At 36.7% G+C, this 19,954-nt stretch overlaps 1 protein-coding gene and 1 long non-coding RNA gene across 2 annotated transcripts in view; both read left to right on the top strand.

The window, feature by feature from the left end:
• Positions 1 to 6,722: 6,722 nt before the first annotated feature.
• Positions 6,723 to 19,954, top strand: part of DNAH11 (dynein axonemal heavy chain 11) — an 88,565-nt gene continuing 75,333 nt past the window's right edge. Inside the window, 12 exon segments of the mRNA XM_054274049.1 lie at positions 6,723 to 6,896; positions 8,144 to 8,164; positions 8,166 to 8,282; positions 8,696 to 8,704; positions 8,953 to 9,005; positions 9,007 to 9,096; positions 9,893 to 10,049; positions 10,161 to 10,197; positions 10,200 to 10,293; positions 10,952 to 10,997; positions 11,000 to 11,052; positions 11,852 to 11,990. Of these exon segments, the coding sequence (XP_054130024.1) occupies positions 6,723 to 6,896; positions 8,144 to 8,164; positions 8,166 to 8,282; positions 8,696 to 8,704; positions 8,953 to 9,005; positions 9,007 to 9,096; positions 9,893 to 10,049; positions 10,161 to 10,197; positions 10,200 to 10,293; positions 10,952 to 10,997; positions 11,000 to 11,052; positions 11,852 to 11,990 (990 nt within the window).
• Positions 11,262 to 16,488, top strand: LOC128935362 (uncharacterized). Its single transcript, XR_008482941.1, has 3 exons — positions 11,262 to 11,990; positions 13,860 to 13,984; positions 14,615 to 16,488. It is a non-coding gene; the product is annotated as an uncharacterized LOC128935362 (long non-coding RNA).

A 19,954-nucleotide genomic window follows, 5' to 3' on the forward strand; every position in this document is an offset into this window, starting at 1 on the left:
AAAAATCCCAGTGGTTTTGGTTCATATGCTATAACATGTAGAACTTGTTGGTTTTCAAAATGTTAATAAAATTCTTTTGAACCATTTTGAAAAAAAATATTGAAGACCAATTTCCTTTTTGTTTTTCATTTTTAAGATTAAAAAACTTTGAATGTGAAAGCGTAGCACAGTGTGTAACAGAATTTTTCTGTTTGTCTTCAGTATACTAATGATTAATCACATACAGTTTTAATGAAAGCACATTTAAACCTATTTTTAATGCAGGGACCTCCTAACAGTACTAGCACAAAATTGTGATTTATTTTAACAAAAAGAAAATGAAAAAATAATTGACCGTTGTCTTTTCAAATAATTGATGGAATTTTTAAGGTTTTTTAAATTGAATTTCATTAATCCTACCAAGTAGCCACAAAATACTGCAAATATCTCCATCACTCCCCAGGGTTTCTAGTCTCAGATACTAAGTCTGTATCTTGCATCGGTGGCAGCTGTGCAAAAAAACTTACCTTTAGTGTTATGAAGTACAAAACACCAGAGTACAAGACAAAACAAAGCAAAAGAACCCTAAACCTGTAGCAGCATCAAGAATTATTTCTGCTAGGCTGATTAAGTCCACACTTCGGTGGCAAATCTGAACATGTATCTGGTATCTAGAGTACATTTAACTTATTTAATTGTGTTTTTTAGTTAGATTCCATTTGAACACTTTGTTATATGCTTATGCTGGGCTTTTTCATTGACTTAATTTGCTTCCTGCTGTCTCTTTTCTTTACAAGTTGGGCTTTCAGGAGCAGAAGACCTTCTCAGACCTTCTGGGACTCCAGTTTCATAAAGGTAGAAGTCCAAAGTGTAGCTGTCAATGCTGTGCAAGAGTTGAGTACTGAAAAGGTGAGAGAGGTACATTTTCTTTCCCTTCGGTTTTTGCAGAATAGTATGTAACAAAGTATTTGTTTGTTTAGGTCTTGTTTCAAGAAATTAATCATAGACCTGAATATTTTCATGTGACTTCTCTAGGTATCAAAATTCACAGCCTAGCAAAATGAACTTCTTGTCTGTGGTATAGTTTACCATCACTGTGAATTACATATAATTTAATTAAATTCCTCAATTCCCAATATGAAATGTGATATATATATATAGACAGATGTTATTATTGTTCTTATTATTCCCAGACTTCGGAAGAAATCAGCCAAACATGGACTGCCATGGAATTTTCTTACCAAAAGCGTAAAAGAATAGAAAATCCTTTATTAAAGTTCAGTGAACACCTACTTGAAACTTTAGGTAATAATCAAATAAGAATTTAATTATTATAAATATTGTTATTGTATCAATATTGTTCATTCCCTTGATGTACTTGGCAAGGTGAAACTTTTTCTTCCTGAATCTTTATTGCAGATTTACATTTTCTCCAGATGTTAGTAGTGGGAATTTACATTTATGCTGTGTAATTATACACATCCTAAAAACATTCTTGTCTCCATGTAGGACTTAAAAAAAATAACAACTTTCTAAGCTTGTAATTCCTTAAATTTTTTGAAAATCGTTTAATAATATACTGTCTATTTTCAGTGTTTAGTGATGTCTTCTCTTATGATATACAATAACAACAATTACAGGAGAATTTGTTAAGCTCTTGTCAGCTTTAGTTCCTCTGTTTGATAAATAATTTTGATTTGTGCAGTTTTTTCTGTGGTTTTTTTTGGTTTTGTTTTGTTTGTTTTCTTTTCTAGTCTCAGATGCAAGGGATTCTGAAAAGTAAATTTGTGGTATATTTCATTGAATAAATGAAAGGCTGGCAAAGTAAATTAAGCATGGCAGACTCTGTCATTTCCCTTTGGACAGAATTTCAATGCATGTGGTATCTTCATCAGAGCCATTATCTGCCTTGTTTTCCTTTCACATGGCCTGGAAGCTGCTGGTGTCACAATTTGAGACAAAGATCTGTGTGTCATTCCTTCAGATGTCTTTAATACCTTCTTTTACTTACTCTTTGTTAGCTTTTTTTTTTATTTGCGTGGAGGCACATAGAGATACGATACTGCTGAGGTGCAGAAATCTTCTCTGCAAAGTCCCTATTATTTAGGAAAGTGATGGTAGAAATACAAGTTTAACATCTGTTATTCATTAATGGCTAAAGGCAATTCCAACAAGCAACAGAAACTCTTGAACTGACACAAAGCATTATGCCTTAATTGTTCATTCTGACCAAAAAACATCACTGAACCCTTGCACAGTAAAGGTGATAATTTTGTGTTGCCAATATAACTGTAATTCAATCCACAGATCTAGGGAAAGTCCTCACCATGTACAATTCTGAAAATCTAGTATAGGATAATATTCCATAGGGAAATTCTGTGCTTGAAATTTCAAATATATTTCTAATTGCTTAAATCTGCAATTTAGAAACATTGACAGCAGCATGTTTCACTGTATACTAAAAAAGTATATTTTTTGTGCAAGTTGAGAACCCTGTTAAGAGCAATGAAATTTGTGGTGTTTAACATGCATAAGTTTCTTCATGGTGTATATTGAAAAAGGCGTTGACCTTGCATGAGCAAAAATACTCCAAGTTAATAATTCTGCTAAAATCTGTAATTTTTATCTTGTTGAAGAGTTTTAAGGTATCATCAGTGGTATTTGCAGTTCTCTCTGTTCATTTTACTTTTCCTTCATATTCAGTCTAAACACTGTCAAAATAGGTGCTTGTGGCTTTAATTTTTTTCTTTTTCCATCTAAGAAATAGAACTTAAAACAAGCTGATTAGGTGTGTTCTTCCAGCTCTTTTTCCCATGTTTTTATTGTCCCAGTTTAATAAACCATATGAAGTAGAAAAAATAAATTTGAGAGTTGAAATACCTCCCTTTCTTTCTGTACAGCAGTGGAAGACTGACATAACAAATAAAGAAAATATGATGGAAGCTACAAGAAAGCCAAAGGTGTATGAAAGCTCTGAAGCTCTGCAGCAGAGGTAAAATTTCCAGTATGATTACAAACTGTTCCAAAGTGTAGTTCTGCAACAAGCAGGAAATGAAAGCTGTCAGATTGTTTCCTTTTTGTGCAGGTGTGAGATGTTCCAATGATTTTTTGTCATTTGTTCCTATCTGACATACCGAATTTCTACTGCTTGTTACATGACCAGCTCAACTTGAGGCACTGGCTCATTATTTAGGGATGGCATGATGTCAGAAATGTCTTCAAAGTGTGTTCTGTTTGGATCAAATTCACTTTGTCCCTATCCATACTCTGTGAGTCCTTCTTTCACACCTGCAAGAGGACGTGGTGGATTTGTGCAGCCAAAGTCCTCCTTCCACACACTCGCAGGAATGCCTTGCACTTCCCACCTGCATCCACTCTTCCTGACTCTAGAGGCAGCCATGTTTACAGTCACAGTCTTTCTTCTTGCAGGAAAATGTTGCAATAGGAAGTTTAAAAAAAAAAGCAAAAATAACACAAATCTGTTTCTTGAGACATGACTTTTATTCTGAGAGATATCAAGCTAAAAGCTGGAGTGCATCAGTCAAACATAATTTAATCTTTTGATCCTTAATTGTTCTTGTGTCAATACCAACGTGTTTTCATGTTTTTAACTCTTTGTACATCAAAAATAATACATGTATCTTTTTAAAAAGTGGTTTCTTTCCTCCTCCACTCAACTGATTCTTATCTACTTTGTTATTTGTTGTTTTGGTGGTTTCTTTATTTAAAATTTATCTGCACATTACTGCCCTGTTAAGTTAGAAATTTTTTTCCTCATCCTTTACTTGCTAAGGCTGGACTCTTTGGAATGTTGAAGAGGAGTTTCCTCTGCCTAGACTCACCTTTTGGGGAGACTTTTCTGGCACAGTTCCATTCCCCTAGTTTCCTTAGTCAGAATTGAATTATGTCCCCTTTCAAATTCTAGAAAGGAAAGGTAAAAGGCTTGCCACCTTCTCTGTTCCTTACAGCTGTGTTCACTGTTATTATTTTAAATCAATAGTGGATTATATTGTTCTGTTCTAATGCTTGGTCTGACTTTAACTGGTAGGGAATTCCTGGCTTTAAGGTGATCATTAAAATCTCTGTCTCTTTTCAGACTCTCTTTTTGTGAAGAAGCTTTGGCTGTATACTTAGAAAGCAAGCGCATACTTTTTCCTTTCTTCTGTTTCGGTTTTTCAGCAGACTTGCTAGACACCCTTTAAAGAGGAACACAGCCAAAACAGCTGAGCCTCTTGGTGTAATAATGTACTTCATTTTCCCTACAGATAGGGAAGTTTTCCAGCTAACCTTGTGAGCTGATAATATCATTAAACTGCACCTTTGTTCTAAGCAAATTTCTGATTTACTTTGAAAATAGGAAAATTTTGCCTAAGAAAGATAGGAAACATTTTTTTTTCTCCCAGCTAAGATGAGTACAAGGTGTTCAGCAAGAAGAGATGAGAGACAAGTTACAAATCCTGATCTGTCTTTGCTGGAAATTTAGCCACATGGAAGTTGCATTTATTTGGATTTTTGGTTTGTAGGTTTGCAGGAATTAGAGATGTAATAGGTCAATGAGATCATCAAATCTATTCTTCTTCTAGCATGGATTTTCAGGCAAGCAATGCATAGTGATGATAAGTGAGACTGGAAGATCTATGGTGTCTGGTAGGCTGTTACTGACTGAGCTGCTGCCCCTTGCACAAGGAATGTTTTGTCGCTATCCTTCTGTGTTCTCCCTTGAACAATGATCTCCTAGGTTTTGTGACACCCATCTCTATAGAAGCACAGGCACTTTGGTGTATTTCATTCATACTATGTTATCTACATGCCAGATGATACTCCTGGCCTCAGTCTATCCAGCCACAGCCATCAATTCTCTGAGTGCTACAGCTTTGAGTGTGCCTCAGGCAAAACCTTTTTTTTTGAAGGGCTATGAGCTGTAACTCAGAAGAACTGATGCTTTCAGAGGTGATGAAGGCTTGAGTGTGGAGCCTTTTCAAACATGATAGTAGGCCCTTATGGATTCTCCACATAACTAAATCTCTGTGATTTGTTTCATCCATGCATAAGGCAAGCAAACAAGTCTTCTGTTTTAGGTGTCAGGCGTAGAGCGTGCTGGTGTGTAGACAATGATTTTCAAGTCCATGGTCTTTGGAGAGATGTGTAGCTAGAAAAGGCATTTAGACCTTAATAAGGCCATTTGTAGAATAAGCGTTAGCCATAAATAATGACAATTTCAAGATTTCTCAGTTTTATATTGAGCTCTGTCCTTCAGACTCTTCTGACAACTGACAGAAGTGTAATTAACTCCTTTCACTGATTTATCATTTTGGCCCAGCTTTTCCCCATAAAAAAATCTTGTGTGTAGTAATCAGTCAGAGAGTCATCCACTTTAACAGAGGCATGCATTAGTGTGATTGACACAAATCTAATGTAAATTGTTTCCTTATATATCTGGTATTTTTGGATGCAAATAGCCCATCGTCTTACCAAACTTTTTGACAATGCTGCTGATCTTAAATTTCAAGAGAATACAGAGGAATATATAAATATTGCCCTTGGGAAATACAGACCAGAAAAGGAGCATATTCTGTCCCGTGACAAATGTAGATCTAATGATCAGACATGTTGAGTTATGTGAAATCTCCTTCATGAATTTTGCCCTCTTTGGCATGTAGATTAAATAGACACTTTCAATTGCATGAACTGTTCCTTTTAGTTATATAAATTTGGAAAAAATAATAAATAATAACAAACCCAGAACATTTTGTTACCCAATACTGTGTCATTTACTATAATTTAATAAATTGTCTATCTTTCTCTTGTGCATAAAATGTTTTTATAAGACATGTAGGCAGTCAACTGTTTGGAAGTAATGAAAATGAAAATATGAGTACTAAAAGTCACAGAACTGATCAAGATTGAATATTGCATTTCTCATACTTTCTCTCTCCTGCTGCTCTTTTTACTTCATCTTCTGTAATAGTTTCAGATCCCCTCCTGTCTTATCCTTTAGCACACACCTCTCCAGCCTCCAGTGCTCTCACACATCTCCTATCAGCTGAACCTTTCCGCTGGTTCTGAGCCTCATATTTGCCAACTGGCCAGCCAGCCTGTGTGCTAACTGGGTAGTGGTAGGTCAGGGAGAACAGATCAGCAACTTCTGAGACAATAACTTATTGTTCTCACAACAGTGCTGAATGCATAAGCACTCACATTGCATAAAATCAATGTTGCCTGTGGTTCTAATGATTGATTGTCGCAGCAGGGAGGCCCCAGAGTGAATGGACAAGTATATGCAGCTTGCTTCTTGGAGATAGCTGTATCTTGGAAAAACTATGTTTGAGCACATGGAGACAGAAAATGCTGTATTGTCTGTGCCTACTCTGGGGCTGTGAACACAAAAACCCCAGACTTTCTTATTTGGAGCTTTAAGACAGTATGTCTGTGTTCAGATCAAATGGATATGTAAAAAAAGACCCCAATATCTGGTGTCTCATCCAAATCCTGCTGAAGGTACAGTGACAGAGAAAATGGAGCGAAAATCCACTCTCATTTTAAGTTTGTAAAAATTACAGATGTAACAAAAATCCTTTGTGAAGATTAGGGAGATGAACTTCCTTTATTCTTAGTACACAATATACCATTAATATTATGCACATACATTTATGCATGCTTGGGGGTTTTTTTTGCTTCAAAAGGTGGAGTCTTGGTTGTTACACCTTGAGGAAACTGTATACAGTGCAGTACATCTCTGCTCCATGGAGGCCACACTGGCCTATGAAGAGAGACAGAGAGAACAGCGAGTTTTTGACCACCCAGCCCAGGCTGAGCTTAGCACTTCACAAACCTGATGGGTTTTAGATGTAGAAATGGCATCTGCTAGGCTGAAAGAGAGCTTGGCAACAGCCCTGAAGGGTTGCCACAAGAAGCAGGTTTGGACATCTCCTTTTTGTTTAATTCGCAAAAAGTAAATATAGCATAAAAATAATCATATTAGTATGGTTTACATATTAAAGGTTAAACATATGAACATATTACTATAACACATTAAACAATACAGCACCTACTGAAAAAAGAAACATGACTTTTTCTTCAATTTCTGCTACCTCATGGGCATCACATCTTAATTACTGGGGTTTGGAGGATTATTATGAACTGAGACAAAAGCTAAAAGTGAACATAATGCCACAATGGTGTGCTAAGAACAGAGTATGCATTCAGTATGTGTACATACAATTCAATACATATATACCCATAGATTAATGTAAGGAAGCCAAAACTATAGGGTTTGTTTATGTCTAACCAAGCAGTTTACATCTATGTTTGGTTTTCAGAAGGATACCTTGTGCCATTTGATTTTTTGCTTTACACTTTTTTACCTCAAACTTCTCCTAAATGTTTTTCTCCTGCTGGGAGTACTCTTTCTCTTTGTGAAAACTTTCAGTAGTTTTGGTTTTGATTTCCAAAATAGAATATCTGCTGAAGGGAAATACAAAATAGGAAAGAGACTTTAAAGGGGTCATGAATATCTGACAGAACTATCTAAGTTTTCCCTGTAATAGAAAATGCATTTATATCTTTCTATCGATATTTTCATGCTTTTTTACGTTTGCCTCCTTTGAATTACAAGCAGTAGCTGACATTGGGGTTTCTCCCCCTTTTAATATGAAACCTGAATAATTCCATAGTCACTTTGCATTGCATAACTCTGTATAGTCATTTATATCATATTTTGTATTCATCCCCTTATTGCTTTGTCTATTTTTAAAATGTCTCTGATCTTTCCTAAGGACTATTTTTAGTTTGCCAATAAATGTTCTTGTACAATTAGTACAATTTCATAAAGTCTGGTACATATCTCTATGGAGATTATAACCACAGAATTTTCAATTCCATTTCATGTACAACTTCTTATCCATCCATTCCTCCTACCCTGCCTAGCTGACCATCTGCAGCATTTGTGCTCACCTGGATTGTTGTTGTTTTGGAGATGGTTCAAATTTCTGTTTAAACCAGGATTTCTTCTGGCATCTCATGTTGAATATCAGAAAATTTGTATGTACAAGCCTGTTTTTATGGTGAATTATTTCATGATGTAGGCAGAACTAATTTCTAGTAATAATAATGGTAGCAGTACTGGAAGCCATCTGGTTTTAGAGGGTTACCTAAATCTTTTCAGGTCACTGAGCTAAATGCTCTTTATTACCATGCTGCTTGGAGAACTTTCCTCGGGTGATCATGAAAAAATCATGGCCATTTGTACCAAAGATGTTCATGGCAGAGAGGTATCAGCAAGCCTTCAAGCCCAGAGGGTGCATGTTTGAATCAGCTGTATTTTGCATTCACAGTTTGTTCTGCCTTCAGCAATTCACAGTGTTTTGCTCTCCTTTCAGAGGCATGTGCACCTCCAGAGCATCTCCTCTTCCTGTGGTGACTTTTTGTATGTGCAGACAACTGAAATAATGCATGTTTATTTAAACCAAAGTGCTTACTCTGTGTACAACTTTATTTCAGGTAAAACTAATGCTGTGGGTTTGAATGTCCAAAATGTTTCACTGGATTGGAATTGAAACAGGAAAGAATTCTTATTTTCCCCCTAAGCCTCAGAAATAAAATAGGCTTTTAAGGTGGCATTCAGATAAGAAGAAACAAGGCTTGAGGAGTAAAATGAAACTCATTGTGGTCAAAGTAATGTCAGCTCCCTTGCAAAGACTGCATTGTTTGCATGGAGAGCCCTTGTGTTCTGCTGTAATAGCTCTATTAAAATGATCTTCTATTAAACTTGCATCTGTATAAAAGCACAAATGCCTCGAGGTACATCTAATCCTTTATAATAGATTGTGGTAGTTATTAGTCATAAGTGGCTGGGAATGAGTTGTGAGACCTGCTGATGACAGCTGCAGCTTGTGATGGGTGGCATTTGTACCACCTGAATAGCTCCTACCTGGCATCTTGGCTCTTTGATGGCTCTTAGGTCTCCAGTTCCAGAGCTTTTGCTTGCTGTCACAGGTATGCCACAGATGGGATGATGTCCAGAAACAGTTTTGCCAACATTTGTGATGCTCAGTTTCAGTACTTTTATGAGTACTTGGGAAATATCCCTTGGCAAGTTATTACACCTTTGACTGACAGGTAATGGCTGCTATAAATAACAGTGTCTGCTTTATCTGTTTTAGGAATTAAAAGCTAAATGTTTCTTAGAAGTTTAGAGTTCTTTCCTACCTCATAGGTACACTATGAGATTATCAAGACACAATATATTTCAGAATCTATGTGCATGTAGGTGCGCATAAGAAATGGTATGATTTTAGTGGCCACTACATTTATAAAAACTGCAATATTTTTTGCATAACTTAAGCTGACATATTTACTGTCTAGTCTGAAGGGGAATATGAGCAGATCTTTGCCAAGGTTAATCAGAATTTTTCAGCAATTTTTTTTTTTTCATTTATGAAAGTCCATACTACTATTTTTTTATACCACGTACAGTGAAACTTTTTCTTCTGGGCATGTTTTGGCTCCAATATGGAATTTCTTGTTAAAATAAGTGATCAAAAAAGATACACTCAGACATCCTGGCTAGCTTAATGCTTTCAGCTGGGAGGCCAAATTCAAGTTTTTGAAATAAGCAAAGCAGCAACTACAGCCTCCTATTTCCTGTCCTCTGTGATCACTGATAGCATCTTCCTTCTTGATAAAAAATGTCAATGTAGTTAGTTTTCTTTTCTAAAATAAGCACTTTCCAAGTAGTACCACACCATGATTTTACATGAATATGGAAGAGATACATTTGTGGTTTAGGACATTAAATTTTAATGAGAAAGTGGACTTGGAATAAATCATCCATGAAACATAAGAGTTATAAAAAAAGCTCCTGATATTGTGGAAGTTCATTGCAATCCAAAAAAATCTTTTTTCATATGTTAAGGTGTTCTATTACTCCAACCCAGGCTCTCCACCTAGCAGTGAGTGGTGTTACTGCAGAAGCAGCTGGCACAGAGAAGACAGAGGCCATGGAAGACTTAGGCTGTGCCCTTGGTATGATGATGAAAATTTTCAACTGTTCAGAATACATGGATGATGAGGTGAGATGTTCTGTTAAGCAGTATGGAGATTGTTGCTTAGCTTCTTTTTCATGTGAATTACACTGGAAACTGCTGCTTTCAAGAAAAAGAAGTTAAATAATTTAATTTTAGTCTGTAGGGAGTATCTATAAAGGTTTGGTCCAGACAGGAGCTTTGAGGAATTCAGTGATCTCTTGGTGGATGTATAGTCAGTAGTGGCAGTACAATTAAAGCTTATCCACAATAAAATTGGGAAGAAAAAGAAGTTAGTGTACTAGGAGTGCTTCTTTGTTCTTTGCAGTGTATAAATACTGAACCAGTAATATCTTCCTCCAAAGTTCCTGTGAAACTATTTGTAAATGAATGACTAGATGGTAACACAAAATCATCTGTGTAATGTACTACCCAAAAATAACTTTCTCTTCAAACTGCAGGAATAAATGAGAGTAAATTCTGGTCCTTCCAGATTACAATTAAAGTTTTGCTATTGAAACCAGTTCAAGTCCTTCCATGTGAGATCATGGCACCCTATGGGTGAGAAGTTTGGAGGGATTCAACTTTGCAAGAAGTCTTCATGGTTCCAGGACTTTCCAGTGTTTTTGAGACATGCCTCGTTTTTCCACTGTCCTATGTTCTCCATTTTGGGGTTTTTTACTCAATATTGTCTCCTGGCCTTTTCGAACCCTCTGCATCCCTACTAGTCTCCTTTATTCTGTGTTTCCAAAGGTGATTCTTCCTATTGACATGCTTCAATCACATACACTCTCTGGGGCTCTAATAGTCCAGTGTTTTCCTTCTGAATTCAGTGCCAGACAGATTGCTAAAAGCTAAAATACCTCTGCTTGCCAAGGTCTAGTGAGTTTTCTTCTTTTGTAAGTAATATCTTTCTTTTAACTTTTCTTTGTTACTATTTTTTTTAACAGATTTGTATTTCTTGGTGAAAACATGACACTGAAATCCAGAGTTGGAATATTTTTATTACTAGGATCCCTGGATGTGCAGGCCAGACAGAACTAAATGAGAAGTTCCCCATTCATACTCAAATATGACAAAATTAAGACTAGTCATTTAGTTCAGCAGTATATTTCTGGATGGGGAAAAAGAAGAAATATTTGGTTTTTTTCAGTAGTAAGAAAGAGCTCTGAGGAATAAATTTGCTGGTTTGTAGCTGGCTTGAACACAAAATTCAAGATCTCCTTTTTGCTAGGATGTAAATTAAGTAAAGATTTTTAATGAGGAAACTGTGAAATTGTTTGGCAATAACATTATTACTTCATGTTCATTTAAAAATGAGATTTAATGAGATATTTTTCATTTGTGTCATTAAAATTTCTGGGTGTTTGTTCTAAAAGTTTAAGCAGTTATATTTAGAAAGAAACAGTAAAACCTTTAAAGGTAACCAAGCCTTCATATCAAAGCACTAAAGCTCTCAAAAAAAAAAAAAAATGAAGAGCTTTAAAAAGGGATGCCATTTTTAGCAATGGTTGTGTTGCACTTGGCTTCCACACCCTGCACAGCTGCTGGCTGTGCCACCACTGCAGCCTGTGCCTGCTCTGAGTTTGGGCAGTACCTCTCTGTGTTTCTCAGATGCCTCTTTTGTGCAGCAATGTTATGGAATATTAACAATCACCGGTGCCTAATTAGCTCATTTTGCTTTGAACTCGGGTCCTTGTCAGCTTTGATTGACACTCTTAATTGTGACTCTCCTGAGCTCTGTTTTTAAAAATGTTTGCACACATCAGACATTTGATTTAGCTGACTTATTCTCACCGTGGTTAAATACTAATCTGTGCATTTGAATTATGGGTTTTTTCCTTCCCTAGAACCTGTGCCATGGTTGTCCCTGACATTGAGCTGGTCTCTGGAATGATGTTGGCTGCTGAAGGGTTTATTGATGCCTGTCTGTTAGCCAGGAAGTTCATCACCTTCCAGCCTCTCTGCAGGGAGCTGCTCCCTGAACAGGTGAGGGTTCTTTGGGCTTCTGGACTTAATGCATATCCATTAGCACACACTCCATACCAGTGCAGCTGAATATTGCATAATAGGAGGGATTTATGCATATTCTCTTATCTTGTATTTTAAAGACGCTCTAAATAATCATGTGTCCATCCTTAATAAATTGTCAGATATTAATTTGGAAAATGTCCTTTCTTCTTACCTTTGGATGTTTGCAATGTGTTCATTTTGCATTAAACAACTGTATATCACCAATTGTATATCTTCATACCTGGGATGACTGACAACATTGTGCTGCTGTGTAGCACCCATGTAAATAACAATCTTCTGGAGAAGAGAATAATAACAGAGTATGAATTATTTTGAAAAACACATAGAATATTGTAATTGAATGGACATGTCTTAAAACTTTCCCCAGTAACAGCAGTGAAAAAAAGCTGGAAAAAAGGGAGTGGAAAAGCATTTCTAAATAATTTAATTATTATACTAGAAAGAATTCCTATTTAGAAATCTTATCTTAAAAATGCAAACCCTAGAAACTGTACGATCTCTTTCCTGTATGTATGCTGTTTTAATAATCTCCAGCTGTATAAATTTTTGCAAGATATTCATTTTTATCAATGGAATTATACCTTGAAGAACGCTTCAACCTTAAACCATAAACTCAACAGGGCCTTTATGAAATAAAAACCAACTTTATTTTCATGCCTGCATAATTTTGAAATTATGTCTAAATTTCCTGTAGATTTCCTGGCACATTCTTGCAATTTTCTAGAGATAATGAAATAAAACACACAAGGCTGCTTTTAAGATGCATATGCAGCAACCAACCAACCAAACAAACAAAAACCCCAAAACCAAAACAACAACAGAAAAAAAAAAAAAGAAAAAAAAAGCCAAAATACACCAAAAAAATCCTTGCCTAAATCTAACAAAAATCTTATTAAGCACAGTCCATTCCTAAATTTCCTGGTTTCATTATCAATTCTATTTTAACTTCTTTGACCAGATGTACCATTTCTAAAGTGTGGAGAATCCTTTTCAATGCAGATAATAGATAAATAATAATTTACCTCCGAATTTTTTTTCTTACAGATCATGAACTGTCCTGAGTTTGGAAATTACTTTTTTAAAATTATTTTTTGTGCTGTATTTAGTACATTTTATTCACTCTTAGAGTTACCACTGTCATGGAAGAGGATAGATGCATAGCATCTGTCAACTTAAAATGGTGTATTTTTAAGTTGTAAATTTGCTTCTTTGTTGTTGTTTTGGGATTTTTTTTTGGGGGGGAGGGATTGATAATACTAATAGGCTGTGTTTATATTGAATTCCTAGGTGTGGCTGCAGAATATGTTTTCAAACCTTACTCAGCTGGTAGACAGTTAAGAATGGGGAATCAAATGGTGGAATACTGAAAATTAAATAGATATACAGGTATATATATTTCAGCCTTTTATATATTTCAGTCAACCTTTAATGCTGACCAAAAGCCACTGAAAGACTACAAGTGAATAAAAATGTCTTTTTTTACTCTGTGTGTAAAATTATTGTTTTCTTCATGAACATAACCACTTAGTTTTATTTCATGTGCTAACATGATTAGTTAAAATGTCTTTGTAGGCTGTTATGACTGGGGACTTCATGCTATCAAGTCAGTTCTGGTAATTTCTGAAACAGGGAGATAAGAACATCCCTGAGGAGTGGGTAAAATATGTTTCTGGTGTTTTTCCTTTGAATAAAAAGAGACTCCTAAAAAAATTATTTAATGTTCTTATGATACATTGTTTACCTTCTTTTTTCATGTGCTTATGTGCATCTTAAGAGACTTCAATTTGCATAAAATAGTGACAGATGATATCCCAATTTTCACAGGCGTGATCAGTGACCTGTTTCCATCTCTGGATGTTCTGAGGATGGGGAACCTACAGTCTGAGCAGATGGTTAAACAATCTACCCTGGAGCTGTACTTGCAGCCAGAAGAGAACTTTATTCTCAAAGTAAACAAATTCATTGTCTTTAATCATTCCCCTTAAGATGTTTTATCAAGATAATTGCCAATGAGTTGTTTGTATTAGACACAAAGATTATTTTTGAATATGTTAAAACATTGATAAAGGCTCTCTCAATGACTCAGGATTTCAAAGGCATTTCATCATGGCAGTAATGTTCCTCAGTATGATAAGTATGTCCATTAGGAAACGTGTGTCCTGTTTGGAAAAGCTGTGTACAGTGACAATCTAGAGTGACAAAAACGTTTGTTTGTGCATGGTAAGAAGAATTTGTATTTTGTAGCAAATTCATTGTTGGTCAGATATTTATAGTGAGGTAAGACTAAGGGAACAAAACCACATAAATAAGAAGGTGTGGATTTGGAATGTGGGTGGCTACATATGACTTTTTGCTCTAGCTTTTAGGTATAGTATAGTCCATGTTGTGCTATACACATTAAATATATGCAGGTACATGTATGCATGCATGTATACTCACAATAATTAGTTGCCCATAATCTAAATTTAGGCACTAATTTATTTATTTTAATTACAGACAGAGTGAAAAAGTGAAACATAAAAACACTAGTTAGTATACAGACCAAATAAAAAGTGTATTTATTCCCACCTTTTTTCAAGGAACATCCACATCTGCTGTACGTTCGTCCAAGGCAGCACGTCCTTACCTTCATTGGAGTATATTGGAAATAACCCAGCTAGTTGAATGTTACTGATCAGAGGATTTATAAAGGATTTTTGACTCTTCTCTCCTATTCCATTATCCTGACAGAAGGGTGAAAAACAGTAAGGTATGCCTTGAGGTATTATGAACTCACAATCAGCCTTCTAACAGAGTATTTGTTTTCCTGCTAACTGAGTAAATCAGAAGACAAGCACTGAGGATCATGAACTTGTTCCTGTTAGGCTTTGGAAAATCAGAATGAATACTCTTCACTAAAACAGAAATCCACAAGCAGCCAAGCTATTTCTATTCTGTGACTCAAATAACTATTTCTTTGGAAGCATTGTATTGCTTTAGGAGACTGTCTGTATTTTCCAGCTGTACAACTGATTGCAGAATCCACTCTGCCAAAGCAGTGGCAAAATTGTGGTAACTCTTCTGTGTCCTTGGGTTTCCACAGTCCTGCTGGACTGTGTGGCTGTCTGGCAGAATAAGATTTGTTCTCACTTGCTGAGGTAACTGCTTTAATTCTTTTGCACTAACTCTTACCATTTTCTGAGTGACTGTGTTGCTTGATGCAACATTAGCTTTGCTGAGGCAAATCTGCCAAGAAAGTGCGAGCTTTTTTTTTTTTTCCTATTAAAGGGAATAAGAATGCAGAGAGGGAAAAAATCTTGTGAATAATTGTGTCTCTGTGATAAGAACCACAGCAGGAGAGGAGGGGTGCTCCCTGTGTGTCCTTTCTGTGTGTAAGGATGTTCAGCTGGAGGAGCAGCCAGCAGTGTGTCACTCTGTGTTTGTCGGTGGAATTGCAGGGAATGGGAAGGGTAAGGTACCTGCCTGCCTATGCAGCATGTTTTCCATCTCACCTTGTAAAGAAACTGCCACGGCTCTTGCATGAAAAATTCTTCATGTTGCCTTTGCCTGAGGCTGCAGGGTAATAACACACTGCTGAGGCCGCTCGGTCAGCTGAATGATGAGCACTAGAAAGTGCAAATGTTGCAAGCAAATTCTACATTTTATGTGCTGTTTGCATGTCCCAAAGGACAGTTAATCACGGCATGAAGTAATGAGCATTCAATTTGACAGATAGACTAAGTAATACTTTGTTCTGGAAGGAGAAGTAGGATGTTTTAATTAGACTCCTAGACAGACGTCATGGAATGTCCTGCCAAAACACTAGACAAATAATTCTAATACATAATGCTTGCTTATTTATGCTACTAAATGTTGGCAGCTGCATAGATTTTCTTCTCCATTTAACACTTTCCATTAGAATTGAGTGCAGAATATGGCTATTTCAGACTGGGAATCTCCTTTTCTGTCCTTAGGCTTAATGGAAATTTGGGGCTAAACTAGCACAGAGACAAGAATAAATTAATGTAAACTGTTGGCTGAGTACAGGGTTTCAGTCCAAGCTCCAGTTCAGAAAAAAGTGAACAATTCCTACTATATGAAAATGATGCTACTAACATTCACCCTGCTCCTTCCCTTCTGGTCCTGAAAGTTCTTCATCACATGTATGCGAACACAAATTCCCATTTGGAATTGACTTTTAATGCAGAAGTTCTGTCAGCTGATGAACTGTGTGGTTTCATACACCAGGAAACCTGAGAGTGGAAGGATGGCAAGGAACACATTTGCTCTTGCCAGGATGTCATTCTCCGTCCAAAATGGACAATACCAGAATTCAGAGAAAATATAAGAGATAGAATTCTTCCATTTTTCTGAGGTTTTGGTGCAGCGGGACGTGGATGCAGAGCACTGGTGGTTCTGGAAAGGCTGGAGGGCAGGATAGGATGCTGGTAGACAGAAGGTATGCACAGTTCTAATCCAGCTGCCTTGAAGGGCCTGTTATTTTCTCCCCAGACCCACAGCACCTCCCTTATATCTCCTGTATCATGAAGACTAATGACCAACTCTCCTGTAATCAAAACAGATCATTATTACATAAAATGCAGTCATTTTGTTGTATTGAGTGTTCACTAAATTTTTTTGTTATTTTAAATAACTACCTAATAAAAAAGCAAAGGAAGAAAACATGGGTTTGATGTTACAAAAGCTTCTTGTTTCAGTGATGTGTTATCTTCTGAAGTTTTAATTGCAGTACAATGTTGTTGTTTGAGCATTTAAGTGATAAGATTCTATTGAAATATAATTTGCAGTTCTCCTGTCATCTTCTCTGAGAGGACAAGCCAATATTATCCATGAGGGGTAAAAAAGGTTTGTTTTAAATAGGGATACAGCTCCTATGTAGACTGAGTCCCTCAACACTGTTATGGGTGCTAACAAGGTGAGCCATTGAGACACAATTACAGTGGATTTCCCTTTACCTGTTTTCCCATTTGCTTCTTCCTCTATTTTTCTGGAGACAGTTTTGCACTGTGCATGCCTTTTTCTTTTATTCTTATAATTTCTTTGGTTTTCACTATTGCTAAGTAATATTTAATGCCTAATTTACACTTCTTGCCTATTTGGCATAGAAAAGAGCCTTAAATCAGCCTATGAATACTGTAATGCTGATTGTGCCTCCTAGATGTGAGCTGATGTAACTAGAGAAATCAATGATGAGATTATTGAAACTGGTATTTGGAAAGTCTCTTAGTAAAATAGCTTTAAGATTCCATTATTGAAGTCCTTGCATCACTGTACTATGGTAATGCCTTAAGTTTAGCTTTTATATTTTTCAGATTCTGTGCTGCTTTATTGTGTGGTTCTGAGCTTCATATTAAGTGATGGTAAGCTTTCTTCACAGAGTAGCTAGACAAAACAATTCCTTTTCTAGCCTGGGACCAAGGACAATCAACACAAATTTCAGGACCAAGAGCACAAACAATGGTGGAATGAAGAGAGAAAAACAAGAAGGATGGGCCTCCATAACCTAAAGTAATAATTGAACAATCAATTCCAATATGCTAATGGACCAAAACCTATAGAAGTGTGACACCCCATGACCAGTTGTCCATTTGTGACCATTTTGGGTCCATCTTGGGTGTAGCCCTGGCTGGGCTCTCGTACCACCTGATATGTGTCCATTGAGGCCTTTTAATAAATACCTACTTTTTTTTTAATACCTACTTTATTCTTAAACTCTATCTGGTCTCTGTTTTAGGTCAGTCTTCTCAAGGCATTGATTGGAGGTTAGTGTAGGAAATCTAAATCAGTCAGTCTAAGCACAGTAGGATACAGCCTTCTTTCCTTCTTATTAGTTATACAGCTAAACCAGTTTTGTGGGCTCTCTGAAATGCTGGAATGTAATGAAATACAAATATAAGATCTGAATGTAGTCTTTGGAAAGTGATGGGAGTTTTATGCTTTCCTGTCTTAGAAACTTAAACCATGCTAATCCTCTGGTTACTCAGCAAGGTGCCTGGAGGGTTGAGCCATATAATCAAACTTTTTTTGAGAAACAGGAAGTGGCTTTTTCAAGAAACATTTTGGAGTCTAACCTAAATTTAGACTTCTGCTCTGAATTATCTTCTGATTATTTTCATTGACCTTGAGAGAGGTTTTCCCCTCCTCTGCATTTGTCTGCTTTCAGGAGAGCTCTCATTGGCAAAGCAGGCTAGTCACCTTTTAAATTAATTAAACTCTAATAAACTCAAGCAAGGTCAAGTTAAACATTTTGAATTTGTCACCCTCTGTGATTCTGGTAAAAAAACTAAGGCATGTTCAAACAGAGTTTGTCTAGCTTGTTCAAGGAGCAGTGTATGCATTGTGTTGCAGATAATCCTCTGTGGCACTGTAATAAACATGATTGATCATGTTCTTGTTAAACAACATATCTTAACTTTCTTTCCCTGAAAATTTTACTGATGATTTCTAGGTTGTGACCCTGACAGAATCATAGGCACACATTCATTGCTTGCAAATGTGGCTGCTATTTGAGGTACAAGTTTAAGAGCTGCTGCCCCAGCTACAATATCCAGAGCTGGTATTCATCACCCGAAACCCCAGCACCTGGAGTAGAACGTGTGAGTATCTGATGATATTAGTTGGCATTTTTGATATCCAGTTTGAAGATTAATTGGATCAAACTCGATTATTTATTTAAATCTTGCTTCTAATTTTTATTCTGTTAATTTATTATTCATTTGGTGGCCACATATATCCCCAAATAGGCATTCAGAAAATTTTGTCATCATTTAAGTGGAGTTTTTTATCTCTCTTATGTGCACTGCTTAATCAGAAGAGTAGTGTGGAGGGCTGACCCTGGTTAAATGTCAGAAGCCCACCAAGCCACTATTACTCTCCTTCATCAGCTGGACAGTGGAGAAAAATTATGACTCTTGGGTCAAGATAAGGACAGGGGAATCAAATAGCACAGCACACTGTCGTAGGCACAACAGACTCAACTTGGGGAAATTAGTTTTATTTATTACCAATCAAATCCGAGTAGGGTAGTGTCAAAAAAACCCCAAAATCTTAAAAATACCTTCCTTCCACTCCTCCCTCCTTCCCAGTTCAACTTCACTCCAAATTTTCTCTCCCTCTTCACTCCATTAGCACAGGGGGATGGGAAATGGGGTTGCAGTCAGCCCATCATTGTCTTGGCTCCCCCTTCCCTCTCAGGGGAAGTGCTCCTTACACTCTGCCCCTGCTCCATCACAGGGTCCTTCCCATGGCAGACAGGCCTCCATAAGCTTCTCCAGCTTGAGTCCTTTCTTCAGGCTGCAGTTCTTCACAAACTGCTCCATCATTGGTCCCCCATGGGGGTACGAGTCATGCCAGCAAACCTGCTCCAGCCTGGGCTCCTCTCTATGCAGGTTCACAGGTCCTCCCAGAAACCTGCCCTAGCACAGGCTTCCAGCATAGGATTCTAGCCTTTTTGGGCCATCTGCCAGCTTCTCTGTGGGGTACCTTTTATCCATAGTAAGAGAAATTCAGGCTCCAAGTCCATGTAAGTCATTGAAAATAATGTTCACAGGAACCATGCACCACAAACTGATCCTTAATATTTTCCTATGGCCACATTTATGCACAGATAATTTTTTTTGTCAGCTAAATTAGCTTCACAGAAAGTGTATGAGATGGAGAGGAAGCAAATCACTTCATCACCTTCCTACTAGGCTTTTGAACAATTTATAAAGTTAGAGCTGTATTTGTAGAAGACAACTTCTAGAAGGTAGTACGATGTATACCTGTCAGTGGAGGATTAGAAAGCATGAGCTGTTAGTTGTAATTGCCTCAGTTTGAAGGTATGGTTATTTTTGCACTTTTTTCAATGTGTTCTGCATAGGATATTCTGAAGTGATTCATGGTGTTTTGATTGCATTAACTTGTATTGTACAACTTTT

Source organism: Melozone crissalis, unplaced genomic scaffold (genome assembly GCF_028551555.1).
Source record: "Melozone crissalis strain CALT ecotype California unplaced genomic scaffold, PUWL_Pcris_2 ptg000016l_1, whole genome shotgun sequence".
In the NCBI taxonomy this organism is placed as follows: Eukaryota; Metazoa; Chordata; class Aves; order Passeriformes; family Passerellidae; genus Melozone; species Melozone crissalis.